At 41.4% G+C, this 23,248-nt stretch overlaps 1 protein-coding gene across 7 annotated transcripts in view; it reads left to right on the plus strand.

Annotated features, from left to right (window-relative positions):
• DGKZ (diacylglycerol kinase zeta) overlaps positions 1-23,248 on the plus strand; it is a 151,836-nt gene that overhangs the window by 58,158 nt on the left and 70,430 nt on the right. For 3 of the 7 annotated variants that reach the window (XM_087720182.1, XM_087720213.1, XM_087720186.1), the window contains exon 2: positions 15,117-15,215. The exons of the other annotated variants lie outside the window; for them this stretch is intronic. In XM_087720182.1, coding sequence (XP_087576308.1) covers positions 15,117-15,215 — 99 coding nt within the window. The remainder of the gene's footprint in view (positions 1-15,116; positions 15,216-23,248) is intronic. 7 annotated transcript variants of the gene reach the window in all.

Consider the following 23,248-nt stretch of genomic DNA (forward strand, 5'->3'; position numbering starts at 1 on the left):
GAACAAGTGATCTGGTGTTTTTTTTAGGAAATGCTTTTTTAAAAAAAACCAATTTCCTGAACTGTTGCTAACTGTGCTAGTCATCTCCTGGACGTCTGATATAACTCCTGACCTGTGCTTTATTTTCTGACTAACCTTACATTGTAATGAATTTGATCTATTATTAAATGTATTGGAGAAAATTCTTACTTTCCACAACAGATCCTTTTCTACTTATATTTTTGTACTTGACATTAAGCTCACTGTTGCCTTCCATTTCAGTTCTGTATATTCATTATATTTAAGGCACAATTATTTAGACTATCTGGAAATTTTATATTTATTTTAACCGGAACTTCCATGTATCCAATCTATAAGTAAAGCTGTTGTTCATTTCAAGATCATCCTGAACCTTCTGATTGGCTAGAGTCTGGCATTTGTGGAGGAATTAGTACCTCTGAAGAAAAATACACTATATTGCCAAAAGTATTTATGTGGATCAGGGGTAGTCAACCTTTTTATACCTACCGCCCACTTTTGAATCTGTTAGTGGTAAAATTTTCTAACCGCCCACCGGTTCCACATTAATGGTGATTTATAAAGTAGGGAAGTCAATTAAATTTTAAAAAGGAAAGGGCTTCAGTATCGGACAAAACCCCTACCGCCCACCATGAAAACTGGAACGCCCACAAGTGGGTGGTAGGGACCAGGTTGACTACCACTGATGTGGATGGGTGAGCGAATACTTTTGGCACTATAGTGTAGTTTAACACTTAGTACTGACGATGTTTCATAGTTTGGCTAATGAAACATCTGCAAGAAAGCAATTAGCTCAGGGAGCGCTAAGGACCCCTCAGGAATTGGTACATTTTGGTATTCATTGGATATTAAACCATTTTTGACATGGAAAATAATTAATAGATTCTTGTTTATGCTGCCTGTGTATGAGTGTGTATGAGAAGTTTTTATCTAACACTGAGTAAATCCCATTCGTTCTCTCAATTCTCTCTCAACTGTTGTTATTCCTGCTTTATTTATTTACTTATTGGATTTATATGGCCACCCATCCCACATAGGTGACTCTTGGCAGCTCCTAATATAAAAATAATAAACATATACAACATATAAAAGTATAAAATCCATGGCAGCTGGAAAAAGTTACAAATCCATGATCCAGCATTCAACATAACTAACTAAGCAGTGGGCTCCATTCCACACCCAGAGCCCGAGCCTCAAGCACAGAGCCACATCTTCAGGGCAGGTCAACAGGAATAAGGCCCATTTGATTGCTGTAGGAATGGTATTCCAGAAGTGGGGATGCCATGACAGAAAAGGCTCTTCCTATAGTTATAGGAAAATAAATACCATATAGCGAGGGCTATACATAAATAAGGGCAATGCCCGTATCTCAGTGGCTAAGACACTGAGCTTGTTGATCAGAAAGGTTGGCAGTTCGGTGGTTCTAATCCCTAGCGCCGCATAACGGAGTGAGCTCCTGTTACTTGTCCCAGGTTCTGCCAACCTAGCCGTTTGAAAGCATGTAAAAATGCAAGTAGAAAAATAGGAACTACCTTTGGTGGGAAGGTAACAGCATTCCATGCACCTTTGGCATTTAGTCATGCCGGCCACATGACCACAGAGATGTCATCGGACAGTGCTGGCTCTTTGGCTTTGAAACGGAGATGAGCACCGCTCCTTAGAGTCAGGAACGACTAGCACATATGTGCGAGGGGAACCTTTACCTTTTTCCTGCACACTGCTTAGAGAGTCCAAGTTGTGGGTTATTTCAGTCTGGTTGCCCTGAAACTGAGGAAAGACTTTTCCTTGGCCACGTCTCCAGGCGTGCCTAATCCCCAGAAATTTTCCTCAGTTTGGCCCGTTTGGAAGCTGTTTTGGGAGCTCCAGGAGGTAAGCGTTTGGCTGGGGGAAGGGCCTCCTTTGTTGATCTCCTCAGGCCGATCTCGGAGGCTTGCTGTGCCTTTTAAAACGGCACGAGCGGCGGCAGGAAGGCTCCAGGAGTCTGATTAACCCCTCGGGTTCCCTTTTTATTGTTTTCTTGCGAGTTCTTCGTTTTTTCAAGCCCCTCGCTTATAGGAACTGCTGCGGAGGCGCGAGTGCGATGGCCCAGGGCTAGGGCGATCACCTCATGGCCCTTACTATTCCCTCATGGCGCGGCGGCCATTTTAGGCGTGAATTTGCCGTTTAGGCCCAGCTGCAGGCCACGCAGCCACGCTACAGCAGGGATCGCTGAGGGGCAGTAGGCCAGCAAGGGTTTCGGCCCTCTGGCCTTTGCCTCTCCTCTGTCTACTTATTTTTCGCCGTTCCTGGGCGAGCGGAGCTGGTGCCTTGGCCTAATCAAAGACCTTCGCCCAGCCTGGGAGGCCTACAGTAATCCTGACCTTCTCAAGGCCCAAGCCTCCCCTCTTTCCACTGTCACATACGCCACCGTCATGTCCTATTGATGACGGACAACGTCGCCACGAAGGCGCACTTCAACCGCCAGGGCGGCACCAGGTCAAGAAGGCTGATGGCAGAGGCAGAGGCCTTGGGACTATGGGTGGAGCGGCACCTGGAATCGATCCGCTCCGACCACATCTCCGGCGTGGACAACACCCAGGCGGACTGGCTGAGCAGGACCACCATAGACTCCGCGGAATGACGGCTGGATCCTGCTCTGTTTCAACAATTTTCTCGCCGGTTCGGCCTACCGATGATAGACCTGATTGCGAGAAAAGCCAACACGCACCTTCCGTGCCTTTTCTCCCGTTTCCAGTGTTCGGGAGCGGAAGGAACAGATGCTCTTCGCTGCAGATGGCCTCGCGGCCTCCTCTATGCGTTTCCTCCTCTTCCACTCCTTCCCCGTCTTCTAATCAAGATCATAGAAGAGGGGGCGGAAGTTCTACTCGTGGCGCCACACTGGCCCCGGAGGTCGTGGTTCGCCGACTTGGTAAGCCTGTTGGTGTCCCCGCCGTGGCGGATTCCCCCGGATCAGGTCTCCCTCAGCCAAGGGGCCATTGTCCATCCGGAGCCCCAATGGCTGCAGCTGGCCGTTTGGCACTTGAGGGGGACCTGCTAGGGGCTGAAGGTCTGTCAGATGACGTCGTCCACACTATTCAACTGGCTCGGCGTTCGTCGACGACTCGGATTTACAACTCCACTTGGGCTACCTTCGCCCATTGGTGTGAGGACTCAGACCTTGACCCCGTCACTGCTCCAGTGGCAAGGGAGCTGGACTTCTGCAGGGGGGCCTTGAGAGGGGTCTCGCTCCGGCCACGCTTCATCGCCAGGTGGCGGCCTTGTCTACCGTTTGGTCCAGCGACCCTTCTCTTCCTCTCAACAAGGTTCCCTGGGTGCGCTGCTTTCTCAAGGGCGCCTCTAACATCCGGCCTCCCACGGTCCACCGTTACCCGACATGGCAACTTTCTGTGGTGCTACAGGCTCTCACGGGTCCGCCGTTTGAGCCTCTCCAGACAGCCTCTCTCAAGCACCTTTCACTAAAGACTTCCTTTCTCATCGCCATCACCTCCGCCCGTCGGATCTCGGAGCTGGCGGCTCTGTCTATGCGCCAGGACTTATGCGTCGTCCATTCCGACAGGGTTGTTTTTGCGGCTTGATCCGACCTTTCTCACCAAGGTCAACTCCTGGTACCACAGGGTGCAGGGGGTTGTGTTGCCGAACCTTTGCCCGCATCCTTCGCATCCGGCGAGCGTAAGTGGCACAAGCTTGACGTGCGACGAGCACTAAAAATCTACATCCATCGCACCTCCGATTTCCGGAAGTCCGAGGCTCTCTTTATATCTTTCCAGCCCGGATCGCTAGGGAAGAAAGTCTCTTCGTCCACGATTGGCAGATGGCTCAGAGCCTATATTGCATCTGCGTACAAATTACAGTTGAGAGCGGTTCCTATCCGAATTACGGCTCACTCGACGCGCAGTGCGGTGATTTCTGCAACTTGGGCCACGCAGGCGCCGATCGAGGAGATCTGCAGGGCAGCCGCGTGGTCTACACTGTCTCCGTTCATCAGACACTATAAGTTAGACACATTTGCTTCAGCTGAGGCGGCCTTTGGCAGGCGGGTGCTGCAGGCAGTGACTACTTCTGTCGTAACCCGTGACTCTGATTCTGCCCGCCCAGATGGACATTAACTTGGGTATGTCCCACAACTTGGACTCTCTAAGCAGTGTGCAGGAAAATGACCATTGGTCTTACCTGAAGGGTCCTTTTCTGCACACTGCGAGAGAGTCCAACCCACCCTGGTCTGTCCGGGGTTACGGATCGTCATGTCAACACGGTTCCATTCTAAGGTCATCTCCAGCTGCATCTCCACGGCCAAAGTGTCTCAAATTTCTGGGGATTAGGCACGCCTGGAGGCGTGGCCAAGGAAAAGTCTTTCCTCAGTTTCAGGGCAACCAGACTGAAATAACCCACAACTTGGACTCTCTCGCAGTGTGCAGAAAAGGACCCTTCAGGTAAGACCAATGGTCATTTTATAAATTAATCCCTGGGATCATTTTGTCTTTTTCTACTCACCTTATAAATTCTGTCTGGCTTCTGTAAATCGAACCATGGTTCTTTGGAATAGAAGATGCTGTTTAGTTTACTTACCCAAAGAATGATTTTACATTTCTTGGGTTGTTGTATGTGTGTGTGTATTTTTTTGTCTTAATGAAAGATTAGGTTTTGAAGTGTACTTTTAAGGAGGTTTCATTGTAGAGTGCTTGTTTGAATACACCTGTTATGCAAAATTCATAATTATCTTATAAAAACAAGCACAGACATATCACAGTATCTTGTATATGTTTTCAAGTTACTTAAAATAACTCCATTGTAAATCATTAGTTGAAGTGCAAGTATTATTGTATTAAAGCAAATAGAAGTAGAACAAAATCCTGGCTTTACCTAGTAGTATGGGACAATATAAAATGTATTTTATAATAAACAGGTTGATGTACTAGGATGGTGCTTTTTCCTTCTCTACGTTATATTGGATTAAACATTGGTTTTATTATAGAATAAAATGTCCCCCTCCAAAAGGTCATTAATATCTGCTAACTTGTTCTCATTCTACTTCCTGAGATATTTTCAGACTGGCCAGTGACATGTTCTTATCTTATTACTTGTATTGTGAAACAAAAAACTTTCCTAGCTTAAGAGCAGTGGAAAATATTAAATGTAGAGAAATGGACATCCTGCATAGACATCCTGGGCAGAATTCTGTCAATGTGCTTCATCAAACCTTTGTCTCTTATGGTTGGTAAAAGTAATAAAATACTGTGCTTATTTTTGTTGCGTTGCCTAAGCATACAGTATAAGCAAAGAAAGATCCCTTGCTGACTGGAGAATTCTGAGAGTTGAAGTTCACGCATCTTAAAGTTGCCAGTTAAAGTTGAAAAGCACTGGTATACATATATCCAGCACAGAGATAACATTTTTCTCTTTATCTTTCTCATATGTGTGTGCGTGTATTTGAAATCTGAACCATCATGCAATCCTTATTTGCAGACACACTATATTGTTAAAATTGTTGCACTCTTGTTCTCATAAACAATCAAATGGAAAGGTTTTTGAGGGACGTATACATTGTCCTTCAAAACTTCAGCTAACGGTGCCCCATAAAGCATTTCTAAGGATATGTCTGCATGACACTGCTTATTACTGGGATGATAGAATGGGAAAGACTGGAATCAGCTCATTGCAATCTTCATTGGTTATTTCAATTACAGGCATCTCCCCATGCCCTATCCCTCCAGTCACTGCTATGACTTCCCTTCATTTTCAATTTGGTTTGTGTTGTTAAACTGACATGGCATCAGAAGCAGCAGCAGCAGCAAGGTTGCTGCAGAAAGTGGTACATTCAGACCAGTGGTGGGTTGCAAATATTTTTACTACCAGTTCACGCGTGCTCCCGCTCACGTACAACACTTTTGCGCATGTGCAGAAGCATGCGTGGGCAGGGCCTCCCACCACCACCACTACGGGTTCGACCAAACCAAGAGCAACCCACCACTGATCCACACTAAAAATAAACTATAAAATAAATTATATTTTCAAAGGTGACTTGTCTTTTGCTTTCTCTGACAATATTGGAATATTCTGGACTAGTTCCTGCTTTTGAGATTCAAGGGATCTCCACCCTTTTGACTTCCCAGAAGGCCATTAAAACCTGGCTTATCCCACAGGTGCTGGGCTAGGATGGAGTTGAGTCAGAAAGCTTAATAGTCTGGTTGATCTGGCGCCTAATGGGAAGGGTGGTGGTTCTATTCTCGTTTTTTAGCAGTTGTTGTGAACTGCCTAAGATCATTATATGGCCTGGATGTTCATAATTATAACAATCATCATCGGACGATAATTTCATTGCAACCTGCCTGTCAGACCCTTGTAACAACAAATGCATTAGCTGTTAGGTCACTATAAAGAGTGCCTGGGTCTGTCTGCTGTGGTATCACAATCACTAGAGAAGGCTTTTTGTGTCATTGGGTATTTTCCAGACAGGAAGGTTGTGCCAATATTGCTGGAGCAATTTAAAGGTTTAGATTTAAAGGTTCTGACTTGCTGTTCTACTCTGTCAAAACTTGCCTTTAGAAATTTCAAGGAAATCCACTAATTGCTGCTCATTAATCTGTTGGGACAGTACTGTTTGACACTTTCTGTAAAAGGCAGAGGCTGATTATGTAGTCTATTAGTACCACCTGTTGTTAATATAGTTTGGTGAGTCTTTCTAATGTGCCTACAATTACTTAATAGGTAATTATTATTTTTTCCCTATTTATCATCAATATTTTCTGGCTGATCTGGGAAATATCACCGTGCAGAACATGCTATTTCCAGTGATTTTACTATCCAGTTTCTCTGGAACAGATACCTTATTTTCGGGTGCGGAATATCTTTTTAAAAACCACATTCTGCATCTATTTTGAGGGATCCTTCCTGTTTATTGAATGGCTTTCATTGCGACATCCTTTAGGAGCTTCTTTTCCTAAACAGTAGGGGCAAATTTCTGGTTCATCCAAAGTAACTAAAGCAATCATCAGGATCAAAGACCGTGTTAAATTCACATATAATCAGGCATTCCAGTTTTAAAACTGACTGTGTTTGTATTCATATCTGCACTCTCTTGCTGCAGACTTTTTAAAATCCTTTCTATATGCCCTGCGGACTATCTGCTGCCATTGCTAATGGTCACTGATGAGCTGTAAATGCACTTCTTCTAAAGCTATTCCTGGCAGTGCCAGCTAATGGCAAACTTTAGTCATCATATAAATATGGCCACAAACATGACTTGAGTACAGTCTGATAAATGATATGCTGAAGTCGTTTCCAGAGCACAAAGAGTGCAAGTCCAGAGAGCCCCCTCCCTTTCCCCACAGAATTTCTTCCAGTGAGATTGTTCAGAGCTTCAAATAGTGTGTGTGTGCCTGCCTGTCATTGGTAAGTATTTTAGCCAAAGAGGATATATCAGACATCTGACTTCCATTTTCAGATAGTCCTCAACTTACAACCACAACTGAGCCCAAAATTTCTGTTGCTAAGCGAGACATTTGTTACACGAGTTTGTCCCCATTTTACCACCTGTCTTGCCACCGTTGTTATGTGAATCACTGCAGTTGTTAAGTTAGTAACACGGTTGCTAAGTAATCTGGCTTCCACATTGACTTTACTTGTCAGAAGGGCACAATTGGTGATCACATGGCCTCTGGACATGGCAACTGCCATAAATATGAGACAGGCATCTGAATTTTGGTCATGTGACCATGGGGATGCTGTGACAGAAAAATTGTCATAAGTCATTATTTTCAGTGTCGTAACTAGAAACAAGACACTAAATGGACTGTGTAAGTCAAGGACTGCACTTGCTGAAAGGGAAAACATATGCAATTTGAATGTATTTTTATTTTGCCATGGGTTATTTTGCATTTTTTTTTTGTATCTTTTGATTGATTGTACAAGTTTCGGTAATGTAATTGCTTTTCATAATTTTATTTAAAGCAAGTGAGAGCCATTCAGTTTTCTTCCACACATGCGATTTTCATTATTTCTTCTTATACAGTTTTTTTTCTTTAAGAACATGCTATCAAGAAACATGTAGCTCAAGTTTTTCCTATTTAATTTCATATTGTGATGAATATTTGAGACTCAATTTGCATAGGTGTATGATATATAAAGAAAAGTCTGGTTTACTTTATTTTATTCAGCAAATAACTTATTCAGGGATTTCTAGTTGCAAAATGTTCTGTAGTGCAGTTAAAGTAAGGAAGATGAATGCATTCCTTTTAGGTGCAATTTAATTTTAATGTTGTTGGATTAATTCCAAAGACAGGAGATACATTGCAGGCTTTGTATATCTATGTGTACAAAATTGGAGCTGTCTACCTGTAAAATGATTCAGAATGAATGCATCTGCTGAAGATGTCAGCTTTCATTTTACAGTAGTGGTCCTAGTCCATATGCTGCAAAATAAAACAGACAGTGTCTGGTGAATCATCAAAAATCAGACATAACGTGAAACAGATTTAAAACTACAGTACTGGAGTTTAGTACTCTGAACGACTCAATTCTGTACTCATCTCCTTCACCTTGTTCATGTTTTGTTTCAAGATTCCAATTTATTTGGAAATAAGATGAAATATGAATAAGAAACATCTCTTTATTTAATGTACATCCGTATGAATAAACGTATGGGCTATTGATTTACGTTTTGTCATTAAATTTTTACTGCTGACATAGTCTTCTACATACTCGGTGTTTTCCAATCCAAAATCTATTGTGGACCTACGTTATTCGCAGTTGTCCTGGAAAAACAGGTGGAATATAATTGAGTCTTTCCCAGAGAAAAGCTGCTGCCACCAGTTGAGTGTATATCTCAGCTGTCGTGAATCGGCTCCCTGTGATCACATTCCAGAAAGAGGTAAACTTTGAAAGAGGCTATAAAACTTTCGGAAACACCCCCCCCCCAAAAAAAAATCAACTGTCCTTGATGACTCATGGGAATGAAATGCTGCTTTTCCACCACTAGGGTAGAGGTGGGAAACCATGGCCCTTTATGACTTGTGGATTTCAACTCCCAGAATTCCTGAGCCATTTGAAGTCCACAAGTCATAAAAGAGCCATGGGTCCCCACCCCTGAATTAGAGGAACAATAATTTCACATGCCCTTCCCCCCCCCCTGAAAAATCTGTAAGTACTATCATCAAGTAGCTGCAGCTATCAAGGGTACACAGCCTACATAGATTTTTTTTTTTAACCAAAAATTAGTCTAATGTGAATTTGCACAAGAATTCTTATGAAAAGTACTAGTAATGAATTATTGGTAGAATTATAGGAGTCTATTTTTTTAAAAAAAAACAGAATAAATTAATGTATAGTATAATGGATCGATGTTTATATTAAAATTTGTAGCAATTCTGACTTTACATAAATGCAGATTTTAATATATGTCTAGTAGAAAGTTAAATGGTTTGTTTAATTGAAGGCTATAAAATTGTACAATTGTTTCTAAGGTTTTTTTTTAATTAGCTGTGTATCCCAGCTTTGTTCAAGAACTCAAAGTACATGTAGCCCCAGACTTATGACTGTAATTTAGCCTGGAATTACTGTTCTAAATCATGCCAGTCGTTAAGTGAGTCACCACATGACTACCCTAATTTGACAATATACTTTTGTGTCAATTGTTAAACAAACACCTGGTTGTTAAGCAAATGCCACATTAAATGAGCCCATTGTTTGCAACAGCCATTTTTAAAAAATGGAAACAGGAAGTAAATGCTGTTTTCTGGCAAGAAAAGTTGCAAATTGTGAAGTCATGTGATGGCAGGACTCTGCAAATGGCCATGAATGCAGAATAACAGAGTCAGAAGGAAGCTTGGAGATCTTCTAGTCTACCCTGTGCTCAAGCAAGAAACCCTACATCATTACAGAAAAATGACTGTTCAGTCTCTTCTTAAAAACCTCCAGTGATGGAGCATCCACAACTTCTGGAGGCAAGCCATCTATTTCTCTTTGTCCTGCCCTCCAGTGCTTTGGAGAATACATTGACACACACCCCGCCCCACTGTGACAGTCCCTCAAATATTGGAAGATTTCTTTCATGTCACCCTTAGTCCTTTTCTTCATCAGACTAGACATACCCAGTTCCTGCCACCATTTTTCATATGTTATAACCTCCGGCTCCCTGATCATCTTTGTTCTTCCCCTCTGCACACTTTCTAGAATCTAGATCAGTGGTCTCCAACCTTGGCAACTTTAAGACCTGTGGACTTCAACTCCCAGAGTTCCTCAGCCAGCCTTCATAAGTTCCAATTGTTGCCAAGTGACTGGCCTTTAAACAAGGATTACATCTGGAGGATTACCTCTGCTGATGTTACCTACTTTGGGTATTGAAATGTCTGCAGTAAAACAAGCAAGCTCAGAGAGCACCCCATGTCAACCCTGAGCTACAGATACTCTCCTTTATTATTACCTCTAGAGTAATAATATGTAATAATATGGCTAACCTTTTTGTCATCATGTGCTGAAAGTGTGAATGCATGTGTGACCCAAGTGTGCCCTGACTCCCCCTGCAAGCCCTTCCCCTGCACATGCATATGTGACCCTCTGCACTCCCCTGCCCCCCTGGTGCATGTCCCTCACCCATTTTTGGCTTCCAGGTTGGTGCAGGAGGCTTTCCAGGAAACGGAGCGCAGGAGCCCCCATGCCCCGTTTTGGGCCTGGAAAGCTGCCTACACCAACCTAGAAGCCAAAAATGGGCAAGGGGAGGTGCATGCACGAGGGGGGGGTGCACAAGAAGGTCGTGCATGCATATGTGGGGGCAGGGTACATAGGGAGATTCACACAGGCATTGCATTATGGGCATTGCATTATGGCCTCCTGCATCAACTTGGAAGGCCAAACAGGACGTGGGGGAGTTCCAGCTGTTTACTTTCAGTGCAATAGCAATAGCAGTAGACTTATATACCGCTTCATAGGCCTTTCAGGCCTCTCTAAGCGGTTTACAGAGAGTCAGCATATTGCCCCCAACAATCTGGGTCCTCATTTTACCCACCTCGGAAGGATGGAAGGCTGAGTCAACCCTGAGCCGGTGAGATTTGAACCGCTGACCTGCTGATCTAGCAGTAGCCTGCAGTGCTGCTTTTAACCACTGCGCCACCTTGGCTCAGATGGTGCCTCCATGGAGAAATGCTCAGCCCAGGACTTGTTTTTCAGGAAAATTGAATATATATTCAATTCGTCTTTATTCATGAAATTGAATATCTTTAAAAATTGGCTAATTGGATTTTGAGATGATTCTTTGCAGAGGTAATGAGCAGATGACAGTAAACATAAGTCTCCCCTTGGTAGGCAATCTTTTTGATAAAATGTTCACTTACCATAGGGAGACATGGCAGTGCTAGCATAATATCACAGAAGTGGGTACAGTATATATTGTTGCATTCAGTAATGCAGATTGTATGCAAAGGTCTTATGGATCTTATAACAATGACAATAACCATAGATAATCAGCAGAAAAATGTAGGATTTACCACATAATGTTAGACCATCTGCAAGGGCCATAAATAAGGATGGTAGCTAAAAGAGTTTACCATCTGATGCCACTTTCTATGAAAAGTGCTTTGGTAGCATCCATTATGCATGGCTAACTCAAAACTGTGAGTGCCATAACAGTCTCCCTTTAGGCAACCAAGAGTATCCAGCGAATTTAGGAGAGACCAATAAAGTCCCTTAGAGCTGGTTCTTCCACTGATGACTGGCCAACTTGATGCTAGTAAGTCCCAACATTTTGCAAAAAGTATATTTCCTTCTCTTATCTATAAGGCCAGTCCTTAATTTGCAAAGGTTGCCTTTTAATCTCTAGATGAAAATTATTCTTAAGAACTCATGAACTGTCAGCTCCCCACTAGGTAGATCAGACCAGAAAATCAACTCCATGGGAACAGCAGAATTATACTTTATTGAATTTGCTTATAAGAGAATTTTGAAAAGTCAGATTGCACATTTACCTCCCTTCTTTCTCATATTCCACTGAATTGGGAAGGTCCCTGCCTGAGCTGCCTCCTAATTTTATCTTGATTCTCAGGGCTAAAAAAAATGCTTTAGCTCTCTGTCGTGGTAATGATTCTTGCACATTTTTGCCACTGACACTTTTCTTACTCTCTACATGGGTAAATACCATGTTTTCCCAAAAATAAGACAGGGTCTTATTTTCTTTTGACACCCCCCCTCAAAATAAGAGCTTGGCCTTATTTTCAGAGAGGTCTTATTATTTTTGAAGTGTAGCAGGTGGTGAGAATGGTCACCTCATGGCGCTGCTGTGTTACAATATTTTCAGAGAGGGCTTATTTTAGCACATGCACTCAAAAGTCCGATTGGGCTTATCCGGGGAGGTCTTATTTTGCGGGGGGGGGAACAGGGTAGATGATATTCCTCCCCTTTGAGGATGTGACATAGTTATGACATAGAGACTTTTATTAAATTATTAGTCTTCACCTGGCTTTGGTTAAAATAGTTCAGTCAAATTGAAGTTGTAGTGCAACATTGGGATTAAAATCTGTTGTCTTAACTAGAATTCTATGTATGTTAGAGATGGAACTTTTTTGTGTTGATCAAAAGCAATCTCACTAGTTTTGTTTTGTTTGCACAAGCTCTGGTTAGGCAATGCTTCAGGGTCACTTCATACAGTGGGAGGCCTGAGAGCTTGTTCCAGTGTATTTGAATTACAGTACAAATCAATATCAATGCCACGGATGATAACCAGCAGAAGTTGGAGCTGGTGTAATGATCAGAGTGTGTGTGTGTGTGTGGGGGGAGTTTACCATCTCCTATTAGAGTGGCTACCTGATTCCTCTGTGGGGTCTTTTCTGAGCTATCTGGGTCACATGCCCAGGTTAAAAGAGGTTTCCAATGTATCAACAGAGCCGCTGGTAGATGTTACTTTTTCAGCAACATCGGTTCAGCGGGGAACTGCTTCCACCTGGTGGCGAGAAAAGCGTTTTCCATTTCTTCCTACTGACTTTATTATTTAACTGCTACTTCCTTTTGCATTGTATTTGGATTTATAAGAAAGCAGCTGGAATTCTTTCCCCCAAAGGGAAAACATTACAGTTCTTTATGGGCCATTTCAGCAGCTAAATTAGGATATTAATTGATCATAGTGGATTCATTGTTCAAGTTATAGTTATTGTGTCATGGCAATAGATATGGAGCCAAAATGTAGTCTTTAAATACGATGCACTGAGTTCATCAGATAACAGCTTAGAAGAAGAAAATATTCTTTGTGTAGCAGGAGAAGATATGATTTCTCATTAAGTACTTTCTGTCCACTTTTTGAAAATACAAGTTTCAGTACATCATTGAGAATAAAATGTTCAGGAATGATTAATTAATCAAAAGTTTTCTTCAATCCCAGATTTGTGATGGGTAATTTGTAATCCTACTACAGATAAATTTGAAACCAATCCTATTCAATTGCATAGTATTTGGGATATTTATTAGTGTTTTGCTATGAATACTTCCATTAGAGTCTTGCCTATATGGTCATGTAGCAAAAATAAAACACTGATATAGATAAAAGGCAGCATTTCTTAAGAGTGCATACATATTTTTAAAATTCAAGCAGGATAAGATTATCAGTGTTGTGGGTTCAGAGGTGTCATGGTTGGCCACTATAAAATAAAGCATTGACTGGATCGGGTGTCTGCAACATGGGGCCCCTCTGCTGTGCTCCCCCCCCCCGTTGGGTAATCCCACCACTGGCTGGCACCGCCCCTCACCCTCACCTCCCAGTCACTCCTTGCCTGGCCTGAGAAGGTAAGGGCTATGGCAGGGGATGGAGAAGCAGCCGGAGCTGATTCTCCGGAGCCTCACTCTTGCTGGAGCTTCACTCTCAATCTCTGTGTCTCTCTCTCTGTGTCTCTCCTTTCTCTCTCTCGGAAAGCCGACGCTGGTCCAACCCGGCGAGCTCTCCTTGGGGTTCTTCGCTATTCCTTCTCTTTCTTCTTGGCAACTTTTTAGAAATCCGGGCTGGCTGAGGAATGAGCGCGAGCTGCGGTGGAGGCTTCCCTTCGGGTGACACTCCTTCTCCCCCTCCTTCTCCTCTCGCAACAACAGCCACCCACTCAGGTTTTGTGGCTCCCGGTGTTTTCTTTTCTGTGGGAAATGAGTCCAAATGGCTCTTTGAGTGTTTAAGGTTGCAGATCCCTAGACTAAATGAAGTAGGGAGGAGGAATCTTTTTATATCAGCCATATATCTTTGTGGGAATAATCCATTGGAGCTATGTATGGCAGGAATCCCCAACCCTTGTGTCCTGAAACTGCATTCCACGAGCGGTGGGCTAGCATGCATGTGCATGTGCAACTCCACTCACAAGAGTCGCAGGCTGGTGCACACAAATGCGTGCCAGCCCACCACTCGCTTGAGTGTAGCTACACACGCATGTGTACTGGCCCACCACTCACGCAGCCCAATCCCCCCCCCCCAAGCCAGGCCTCCATGCCATAAAGGTTGTGGACCACTAGTGTATGGGACTGAAGTCAACAGTAGGTGAGACAGAACTAGCTATGAACCACGTTTTCCCTTTGTTTTCCTTAACCATTCTGCTCTTCTTTGCCTTTAGTCCACTTGGAGGCTCTTCATATCCTTTGAATATCTGAACTAATTTCAAATGAAGTTTTATTTGGTAAAATAAAAAGTTGGCAGCCCCCAGCCACATGTAGCTCCTCACTCCCCAAGGGCCTAGCCTCACAAGATAATGTACCAGATGGCCTCTGACATCCCAGGATAATGCACCAGATGGGCCTTCCTGCTCCCTTTCTCATCCTGAACTCTCAGTGCAACGAAATTAAAAGACCGTATGTTATGTTAGCAGATGGCCTCTTTTAACACTTCAGAAAATTAGCAATTGAAGTTGTAGTCCTACTGTTTCTGGTGTTGGTCACCTCTCGTTTAGGAGTGCTTATTTGGGAGTATTTGGAGTAGGGAACAACTAGTCTTAATTCAGAACAGAAAAAGGGGATTGTCTGCTGATTTGTACTCCTTCTGTATTTTGTTTGTGTGTATATATATGCATGTGCTGAAAGAAAGAAAACAGTGTGTCATAATAAGGGATATAACTTGGCTATGCTGACTCATCTCTTTGTATTCCCAGACTCCACCTGTCTCACAGGGATGCCCTGTCTTGTCCTCAGGGCAGCCAACCTGGTCATTGGGGAGTCCACAGGATAAAGCACAGGCCAGCAATATATAAGTATGTGGTATTTTTACTAGCTTGCCCAAGCTTTATAATGCTGCTATCTGTAGTTCCAACTACTGCTGAACAAAGCTCTGCACCCCTCTAGAACCTGCACTAATTGGGGGCTTGGATACAAAGACGCTTTATGGATTCTGCTTGTCTTGTTGGCTTTTGGGTCACACCACAGTATTCGCTGCCAGAGTTAAAACGTGTGGATTTTAAGTTTGTGTGCTTATGTATGTACATTTTTTAAAAAAAATGTGGAATTATGTTTGCATTCATGATTAATTGATTGTTAAGGATATTTTATTGGAAGATGCTTAATCCATTTGGTTAATGTTTAACTCAATATTGTTCATTAAGTTCTTTAATCAGTAAAGGAGAATAGTAGTTCAGGGTTGAAATGGGGGCTTCTTGGTGCTCTCTGAGCTTGATGTTAGCTAGTTTGGGTAATGAAACATCTGCAAGAAAATAACCAAGCTCAGAAAGCACCCCTCATTAAGTTAATTAATAGTCATTAAGTTTTATGTTGGCTTTACTGAAACAGTGAGCTTTATTATTTAGGACTTTTTTCTTACATTCAAGTTGATGTTTCTTGGAGTGACTTAGAGGAGGACAGAGAGGTATAGTATCTTGTGATGAGCAAGTTTTTCATGATGCCCTGCTAAGGATGCTGAAAAATGGCTATGGTTTGACTTAAACCATAATGATCATGATTCAGGACTTCACATAGTCAATGAAACATATTGACTGGATTGCTTCATTCCCTCCATCTCAACCTTCTATTGACTTGCCGGTCAGTGGAAGTTCAAAGAGTGCCACAGGGAGACGATGGGAGTCTAGATGGCAAACTGTTGTAGCCCAGCAGGTGCCATTGGAGCTGCCACCAGACTCCGACAGCGAGGGGCCCTCTGAGTCGGCTCTGGAGGAGGTGAAGGACCCTGGACAGGGTTCCAACTCCGAGCAGGGCGCAGAGAGGCTGGTTGGCCACTAGGAGGCACCTGAGCCTTGGACCAGTGGGGAGGAGACAAGGGAGAGTGAGCCGGAGGCCAGTAGTGAGTTGTTCCTGGATGCACGCCATGCAATTACAGGAGGTGATTGTACTCAGCTGGTGGTCATTAGGCTCCTCTCCAGACTATAAAAAGCTACTTGTGCACACGGTCCTCTTTGCAGAAGTCAACGCAGGATTGAATGTCGGAGGACAGTGCTGGGAGCTTGGCAGACTGGATTGCTGCCAAGCCTTATCTGTGTTTATTGCTGCCTGAGTTTGTCTGAGTTGCTGCCAAGGTCCTTATCTGTTTGTTCTGCTTGGCTTTCAGCCACCAAGGTTTTAGTGTCTTGCTATTAAAATACATTCCAGTTAAGCTTGTCTCGGCATTCGTTACTGGACAGAGGAGGGGGTCAGAACAGCAAACAATAGGCTTCAACTGAACCTGTTGTTTTCCATCTAGATAAGAGTAGCTTTGAGTAGGGGGATCCTCTCTATCTGGGGTTTACCACTTTTGGTCCTGGATAACGTTGCACTCCCTGAGACAGATCTGTGGCTCATCTGGGGCTCCTCCTGGATTCACAATTCCTGCTCAAACAATAGGTAGCACTTGTGGCAAGGAGGGTCTTTGCTCATCTTCGCCTTTTACTGCAGTTACACTGTTTCCTAGCTCAGTCTCTCATACCCTGGCCATCCCCCATATGGATTATTGCAATGGACTCTACACATGCATGGGCCACACTTGAAGAATATTAAACACTGTAATTGGTTCAGAATAGCACTAGCGCTTAGACTTATATACCACTTCATGTGCTTTTACAGCGCTCTCTAAGCGGTTTACAGAGTCAGCATGTTGCCCCCCAAATCTGGCTCCTTATTTTACCCACCTTGGAAGGATGGAAGGCTGAGTCAACCTTGAGCCGATGAGATTTGAACTGCCGAACTGCAGCTAGGAGTCAGCTGAAGTAGCCTGCAGTACTGCACTCTAAACCACTGTGCCACCTCGGCTGTTATAATGTAGAATGTATTGGCTTGCGCAGTTTTGGGTTCCCTTAGGGTTGCACATATAACACCTCTGCTATTCAAGCTGCATTGGGTGTCAGTTTGCTTCCGGGCCAATTCAAGGTCTTGGTTATCACCTTTAAAGCCCTTTATTGCATGGGACCAGTTTACCTGATGGACTGTCTCATCCCAATTATATCAACCCATTCCACCAGGTCAGGCAGGGAGGGTTTGTTATGCATCCCCCATCAGTTATAGAATTTTGACTGGCAGAGTCCAGGTAGAGAGCCTTCTCTGCCACTGCAAGATGTGTCCTTTGGAGCAACCTACTCTCAAAGGTGAAGCAGTTCCACCACCCTTCCAGCCTTCAGAAAGAGTATGAAGACCTGGTTCTGCCAATTGGCATGGGAGCTTGGAGAGTGCTACAAAACCCTGGTGATGGCTGGTGCCATGGCAGATGTTTTCTCCGACATTTTAAATTTCTCACTCTTTAACTTTAATATCTTTTAATAGATATCAAAAGATATTTTAATATCTTTATTGTAATCTTTTTCATTTTAACTTTGTTCTGATTTATGTTTTATATTATGAGAATTTTGTTGTCAACCCAGGGTCACTTAGGTGAGATGTCGGGGTAGAGATGTGATGAATAAATAAATAAATCCAAACATTTTTCAACCCATTATGGAATCACATTCATTCCCTAGCATTTCGGAGACAGTTGGTAGTAAAACAGCTGGGTCATTTTCTAGGGAACGAATGATAGAAATTTTGTGATAAGAGAAACCAAACAATGGTGTAATATTATTAAAATACATTTTTCTGTGGATAGGACAGTAGCAACTCTATGCTCTTTTTTTGCTATCCTAGTATCAGCAGGATGCTATTAACCAAGGCTAACGATGATCTTACATAGATGTTCAGGTAATATATGGACTGAATCTTAGAAAGTCTACTACAACCAGTGTACATTGCATTTTGTAGGTAAAATCACATTTATTTGAATATGCCATTGTGCAATAAAGCTAAAGAATGGATGCAGATTAGACATGATGTGGATATATTGCTTTAGATATCTTTCAGTTTCTATAAAATATGCAGGGTATATTTTTAAAAACTTGCTTGGCTCATAAAACCGCAAGTCTTGCTGTTTTAAAATCCAGTGGTAAAATCTGTACTGGGAAAAAAAAGATGTGTGGTGAAGATATCTATATCAAATATTCATTTCTTGAGCAAGATGACGGAAAAAGAATTACTGTAGTATCTCATCTTCTGGCAGCCTTGAAGGAAACCAGTGCTTTAGATCTGTTCCGATCTGCTTTCCAGACAAGATTCAGGATAGAAGTGTTTATGCCAGGAAATGGGCACAAGGAAGTATTATTTCTTCTGCATCTCATTGTTGTTGTTTTTTTAATGCTGTAAATCGTAAAACCCTCTAAATCACCTTTTCTCTGATAACATAATTCTGTGTTTTCTGACAGTAGCAATTCAACTGCAGCCCCGTTTTAATAATATTTGGATTATATGATACTGGTTGTTTTAGTTCTGTGCCCCACGTTTTTATTGTATTACAAAGCTGCTGGGGAAAAGTAAAGCTTGAGTTGCAATTTCATCAGTGTGTAGAACAGAAAATAAAATCAATACTACAGAGCTCTAATGAGATGTCTTATTTGGGCCTTGAGAAATATTGTTGGGAGGTGTAATGCTGAATTTTAAACACTAGAGGGAGAATGATCTTTTTGGCTATATGGATCTTTACTGTAGGTTTTATTTTAATATCAAAAGCGATGTTGTTATTGTCTTCAACAACACAGTATTCTGGTAAGCAGTGTTTTTACCTCACCAGTTTGGCTATGAGATAAGACGCGCGCACACACACACACACACACACACACAGACACAGACACAGACACAGATCATATGCATTACATTACATAATTTCAAGTCATTAAACATTGTTTCCTTTCAAGTATTCATAGCTAATCACACCTTTCTTTGTTCCTTCTTCATTTAATAGAGTCAGGTCATTGTCAGAATGATTCCTATGGGGGAAAATCCCTGCAGATGCCTCCCTGGGAAGAGAGGAGAACACTGTTGAATTCCTTTGTAGAGCACAGCACCTTCTATAGAATTTATTCATTAGCCTCCACCGTGACACTCAGCCTTGCTTGCTCTCAGGGGAAGTTCATTTAAAAAGGGAAGCCATTAATGAGAACTTGCCTGCTTCCCTCCTGGGAGCTCCCTGTTATTAGGGTCAAGACAGTTAACCCTGTAGCACCTGCACTAGTGGCAGCTGTTAGCTACAATCAGGATTTTGCTGAAGCCTAGGAAGACATTATATTCCAAATTTGATTTGGGGAAAGGGAAAATTCTTTTCAAGCAGTATGGGAGAGTCTATACCCGTGATGGAGAACCTATGGCATGCAGCGCCCTCTCTCGGTGGGCATGCAAGCTTTGCCCCAGCTCTGCTCCGCTGAGCATTCATGCACGCCTTTCACCAGCCAGCTGGTCTTCGGGTCTCTGTTGCATATGCACAGGGGGCATGCACATTGAATTTTGGGAGTTCAGGTGCACATGTGCGTATTTGCATGCACACACACGGACTTTGGGCACTCGATCCGGAAACGGTTAGCCATCACTGGTCTATACTTTCCTTCTGTTGCTTCATAATCCCTCAGAGAATTCTTGCTCAGTTGTGTGGGGGTGGGGATGTGGTCCTGTTTCTTTGCTTGCTTCCTCTTCATTGCAGTACTGGCAGCATCATCCTGGACAGCAAATGAGTGTATTGAGGATCACAAAGGCTGCCTTTGATGTGCAAGAATGAAAAGCATTGTTCTAGCTTAATAGTTCAGAAATCAGCACATGATCCAGTTGTGCTGTTGAACCAAGCCAGGCTTGTCTTAGAAGGAAAGATTTCTTACTTGTCTTAAATATTTTTTTATTGGGAGTGGCATTATGTTGCTAAGATGGAATGGACTTACTCAAGATAGCTGAAAACAATAAATTGTGATCCAACACATCTGGAAGGATCATTTTGACCAAGAGTGAGCAAAAACTGTTTTGTTTTCTATTCAAAGTTATAAGTAGTTTTATACAAACCAAATGAATTTGCAAACCTAGAATTACCACTTCATACATTTCTCAAATAAATGATTAAACTGATTAGTTGAATAAGTCTTCATCTGTGGACTGAAATTGCATATGAATAACAATAGTAGTTCTAAAGCAAGAAACTTTCTTGATTTTTAGAGAACATATATTTGGGTCCCTATTTCCTCGCTACCCTCACAGAAGATGACTCCCGAGGTGTTTAAAATACTTAATCATTGCAAGTTTTCCAAGTATTTATATCATAATAACTTGTTCAAATACTCTTCATGTTTATTTGCTTGTTAATCAGGCCGAGAGTCTTTAATTTAAGAAGTGATGAAATTATTTAAATGTCTTGTATTTGATCTATAGTTAGGTTAAATTGCTACTTTAGATTTTTGTTTGCTTATTTGCATTATCACTTGTAAATGATTTCCAAAACATAAAATTTTCAATGGAACAGATAATACGTTGCACAGTGTAACTTGAATGCTTAAATGTGTCTTTGAACATACCCCAAATGTTCAGAATAAATTCAATTTGTAGGGCAGCTTTTAAAAACTAAAGAGATAGGATTAAAAAGAGACAGTCTGTGACTGACTATGCCATATCCTGTATGCTAATAAAAATAGCACAGTACAATCCTCTCCATCTGCTACATATAATTAAAACATATTTGTTGAATGTGCATATTAAATCTTTTTTTAAAAGCTATATTATATAAAAAGTAAACAAGGCTGGCTCCTTTCAGCCAACCTTGTTTAAAGCTATTGTCTTGCACTTAATTATGCTCTAAAATAAGGCCAGTTCTTTCATGAAATTAGCAGTGTAGTTTTACTTGCATGTGGACTGTGGCAAAAACAACTGCAGCATCTTTGACTGTAGGAGATCAATTGCAAATGAATATATGACAGTTTTACCTTTCTCTAAAAAAGTGGGGTTATTGTATTCTATCAATATCTGGTTGAGTCCCCTGGGTGGGACTCATGCATTTTTTGAGAATGACATCTTGGCCTTCATATCTGGGAAGTGATTTCTGATTTGCATTTATTTAGAGAATCATTTGTTAAGTCCTGTGGATTTTTTTCTTCTTCTCCAACATGTACAACTGATTGAAGCGATAAAAATGTAGTTTCAGTCTATATCCATCCTATGAATGTTTTTTTAAGGAAAAGGACTAACTTTAAATTTACCTCCAGGCTAAATAAGGTTAAGGAGCAATTGAAGAAATCATAGATTTTTAAGGAAAAGTGTTTATCTAAGGGGGAAAAAACCCAACCACTTATTTTAATATCAAGTTTCTTATCTCCCAAGTTTGGTGCTATGTTGTGATACTTGCCTTCATGAACTGAATGGATATACTCTATGGTAGCATCAAATAAAAAGATTTCCAATATACTGTTTTCTTTTCACAAAACCTGTAATTTGGGAATTCTTATTCTGTGGAACTGTTATTCTTCCCATCTTTTTCTCCTTCCCCTCCTTTCCATTCATTGCTTAGACAATACAGTAGTAATCCTGGGAGGTAAATCCTGGGGAGAATATTTTCTTTTAATGGAAGGAAATTGAAGGAGGAGGTGTTACTGTATGTATGTCACATTGAATTTTTTGGAGAAAGATGGGATAAAAATATAACTAATACAGTTTTTTCTGAAAAGAAAGTGGGTTGACACACCAACCTTTGCAAATTATTTCTATTTTGTCCTTCTCTAATAGTGGGAGTATTAACTAAAGGGCTAAATTACAAGTACAATAATATATGTATGTATGAACTGTGCTTCCTGCATTTGTGGTGGATTGGATATTAATAATAGCATGTTTGTAAGACCATAATGAATTCTTTTTTTAATATTTTTTTTTATTTTTTATTTAAAACAAACAAAACATCCTTCTTAAGTTGCTGTAGAAAGTGTATCAGTTGGTTACAAAAAGACTTTTGTGCATCTCTTCCACAGTCAACAAACATAATTCATATTAACTCAAGCATTTTAACTCAAAAATTTATACATGTCACCATCATCATATCTCCATTTTCATTTGACTATAATTGTTTAAGCGTCCTTCATCATAGAATATACCAAAATTTAATACATATCCACATACTGGCCTTTCAATTACTATTTCTAAAATCCTCCACTAACACTAAATCCTTATGCCTTATTCTAGTTAAACATCCATAATATTTAATAACAAACTTATCTAATCCTCCTTTCCGAATCACAAAATTTACATCCAGTTTCCTTATGTTATACCCATATCTATATATACGTTGTTATTCTTATCCTTCCTTTATTTGACTATATCCTGTATCATAACATTTCCCCCCTAATAATCAAAACTTCAACTGTATCTAACTTGGTTCTTTTTTATTATTATTAATCTTTATATATAATACAAAGGGATTCCTAATCTTCCTTACATGGGTACCATTCAATATTCATATCCAATTATACTCATCATAACACTTCACATTGTCTATATTAGTAACATTATCAATTATTTATTTAAACTATATCTATTGTCAATAAATTTCACTAAGTTTAACTAGTTTTAAATTATATTCTTCCATCTATCAATCGGTATCTTTTCAATAGCAAAACAGTCTCATATCTTCTGCCATTTGTGGTGCCAGTCCTCTAATCATCTCCTTGATCAACTTTGTATGGACTCCTCTTAGCAACTCCTTGCTTGTAAGATCTCTCGTGTAATCTTGATGCCCTTCTTCTGTTTCCTTAGTCATCTTATCTTTGATTGTCAGTAGTGTTATCAATGTTATTCATAATAAAATTTCTCTCTTTACATCCATAGATTATTTGGTTTTTTCTTCTTCTGTATCTTGCCCTCTGGGATAAATTTCCCCTCCATTTAATTCCTCTTTCAGTATTCCACTCTTTCCATTTTCAGAGACAAACCAATCACCATAAATATCAGCAAATTTAATCTCTTTATATTCATTTTCCACTTCGAT

The sequence above is a fragment of the Thamnophis sirtalis genome, unplaced genomic scaffold (genome assembly GCF_051295495.1).
Source record: "Thamnophis sirtalis isolate CommonGarterSnake01/CBP01778 unplaced genomic scaffold, rThaSir2_p1.2 scaffold_1, whole genome shotgun sequence".
In the NCBI taxonomy this organism is placed as follows: Eukaryota; Metazoa; Chordata; class Lepidosauria; order Squamata; family Natricidae; genus Thamnophis; species Thamnophis sirtalis.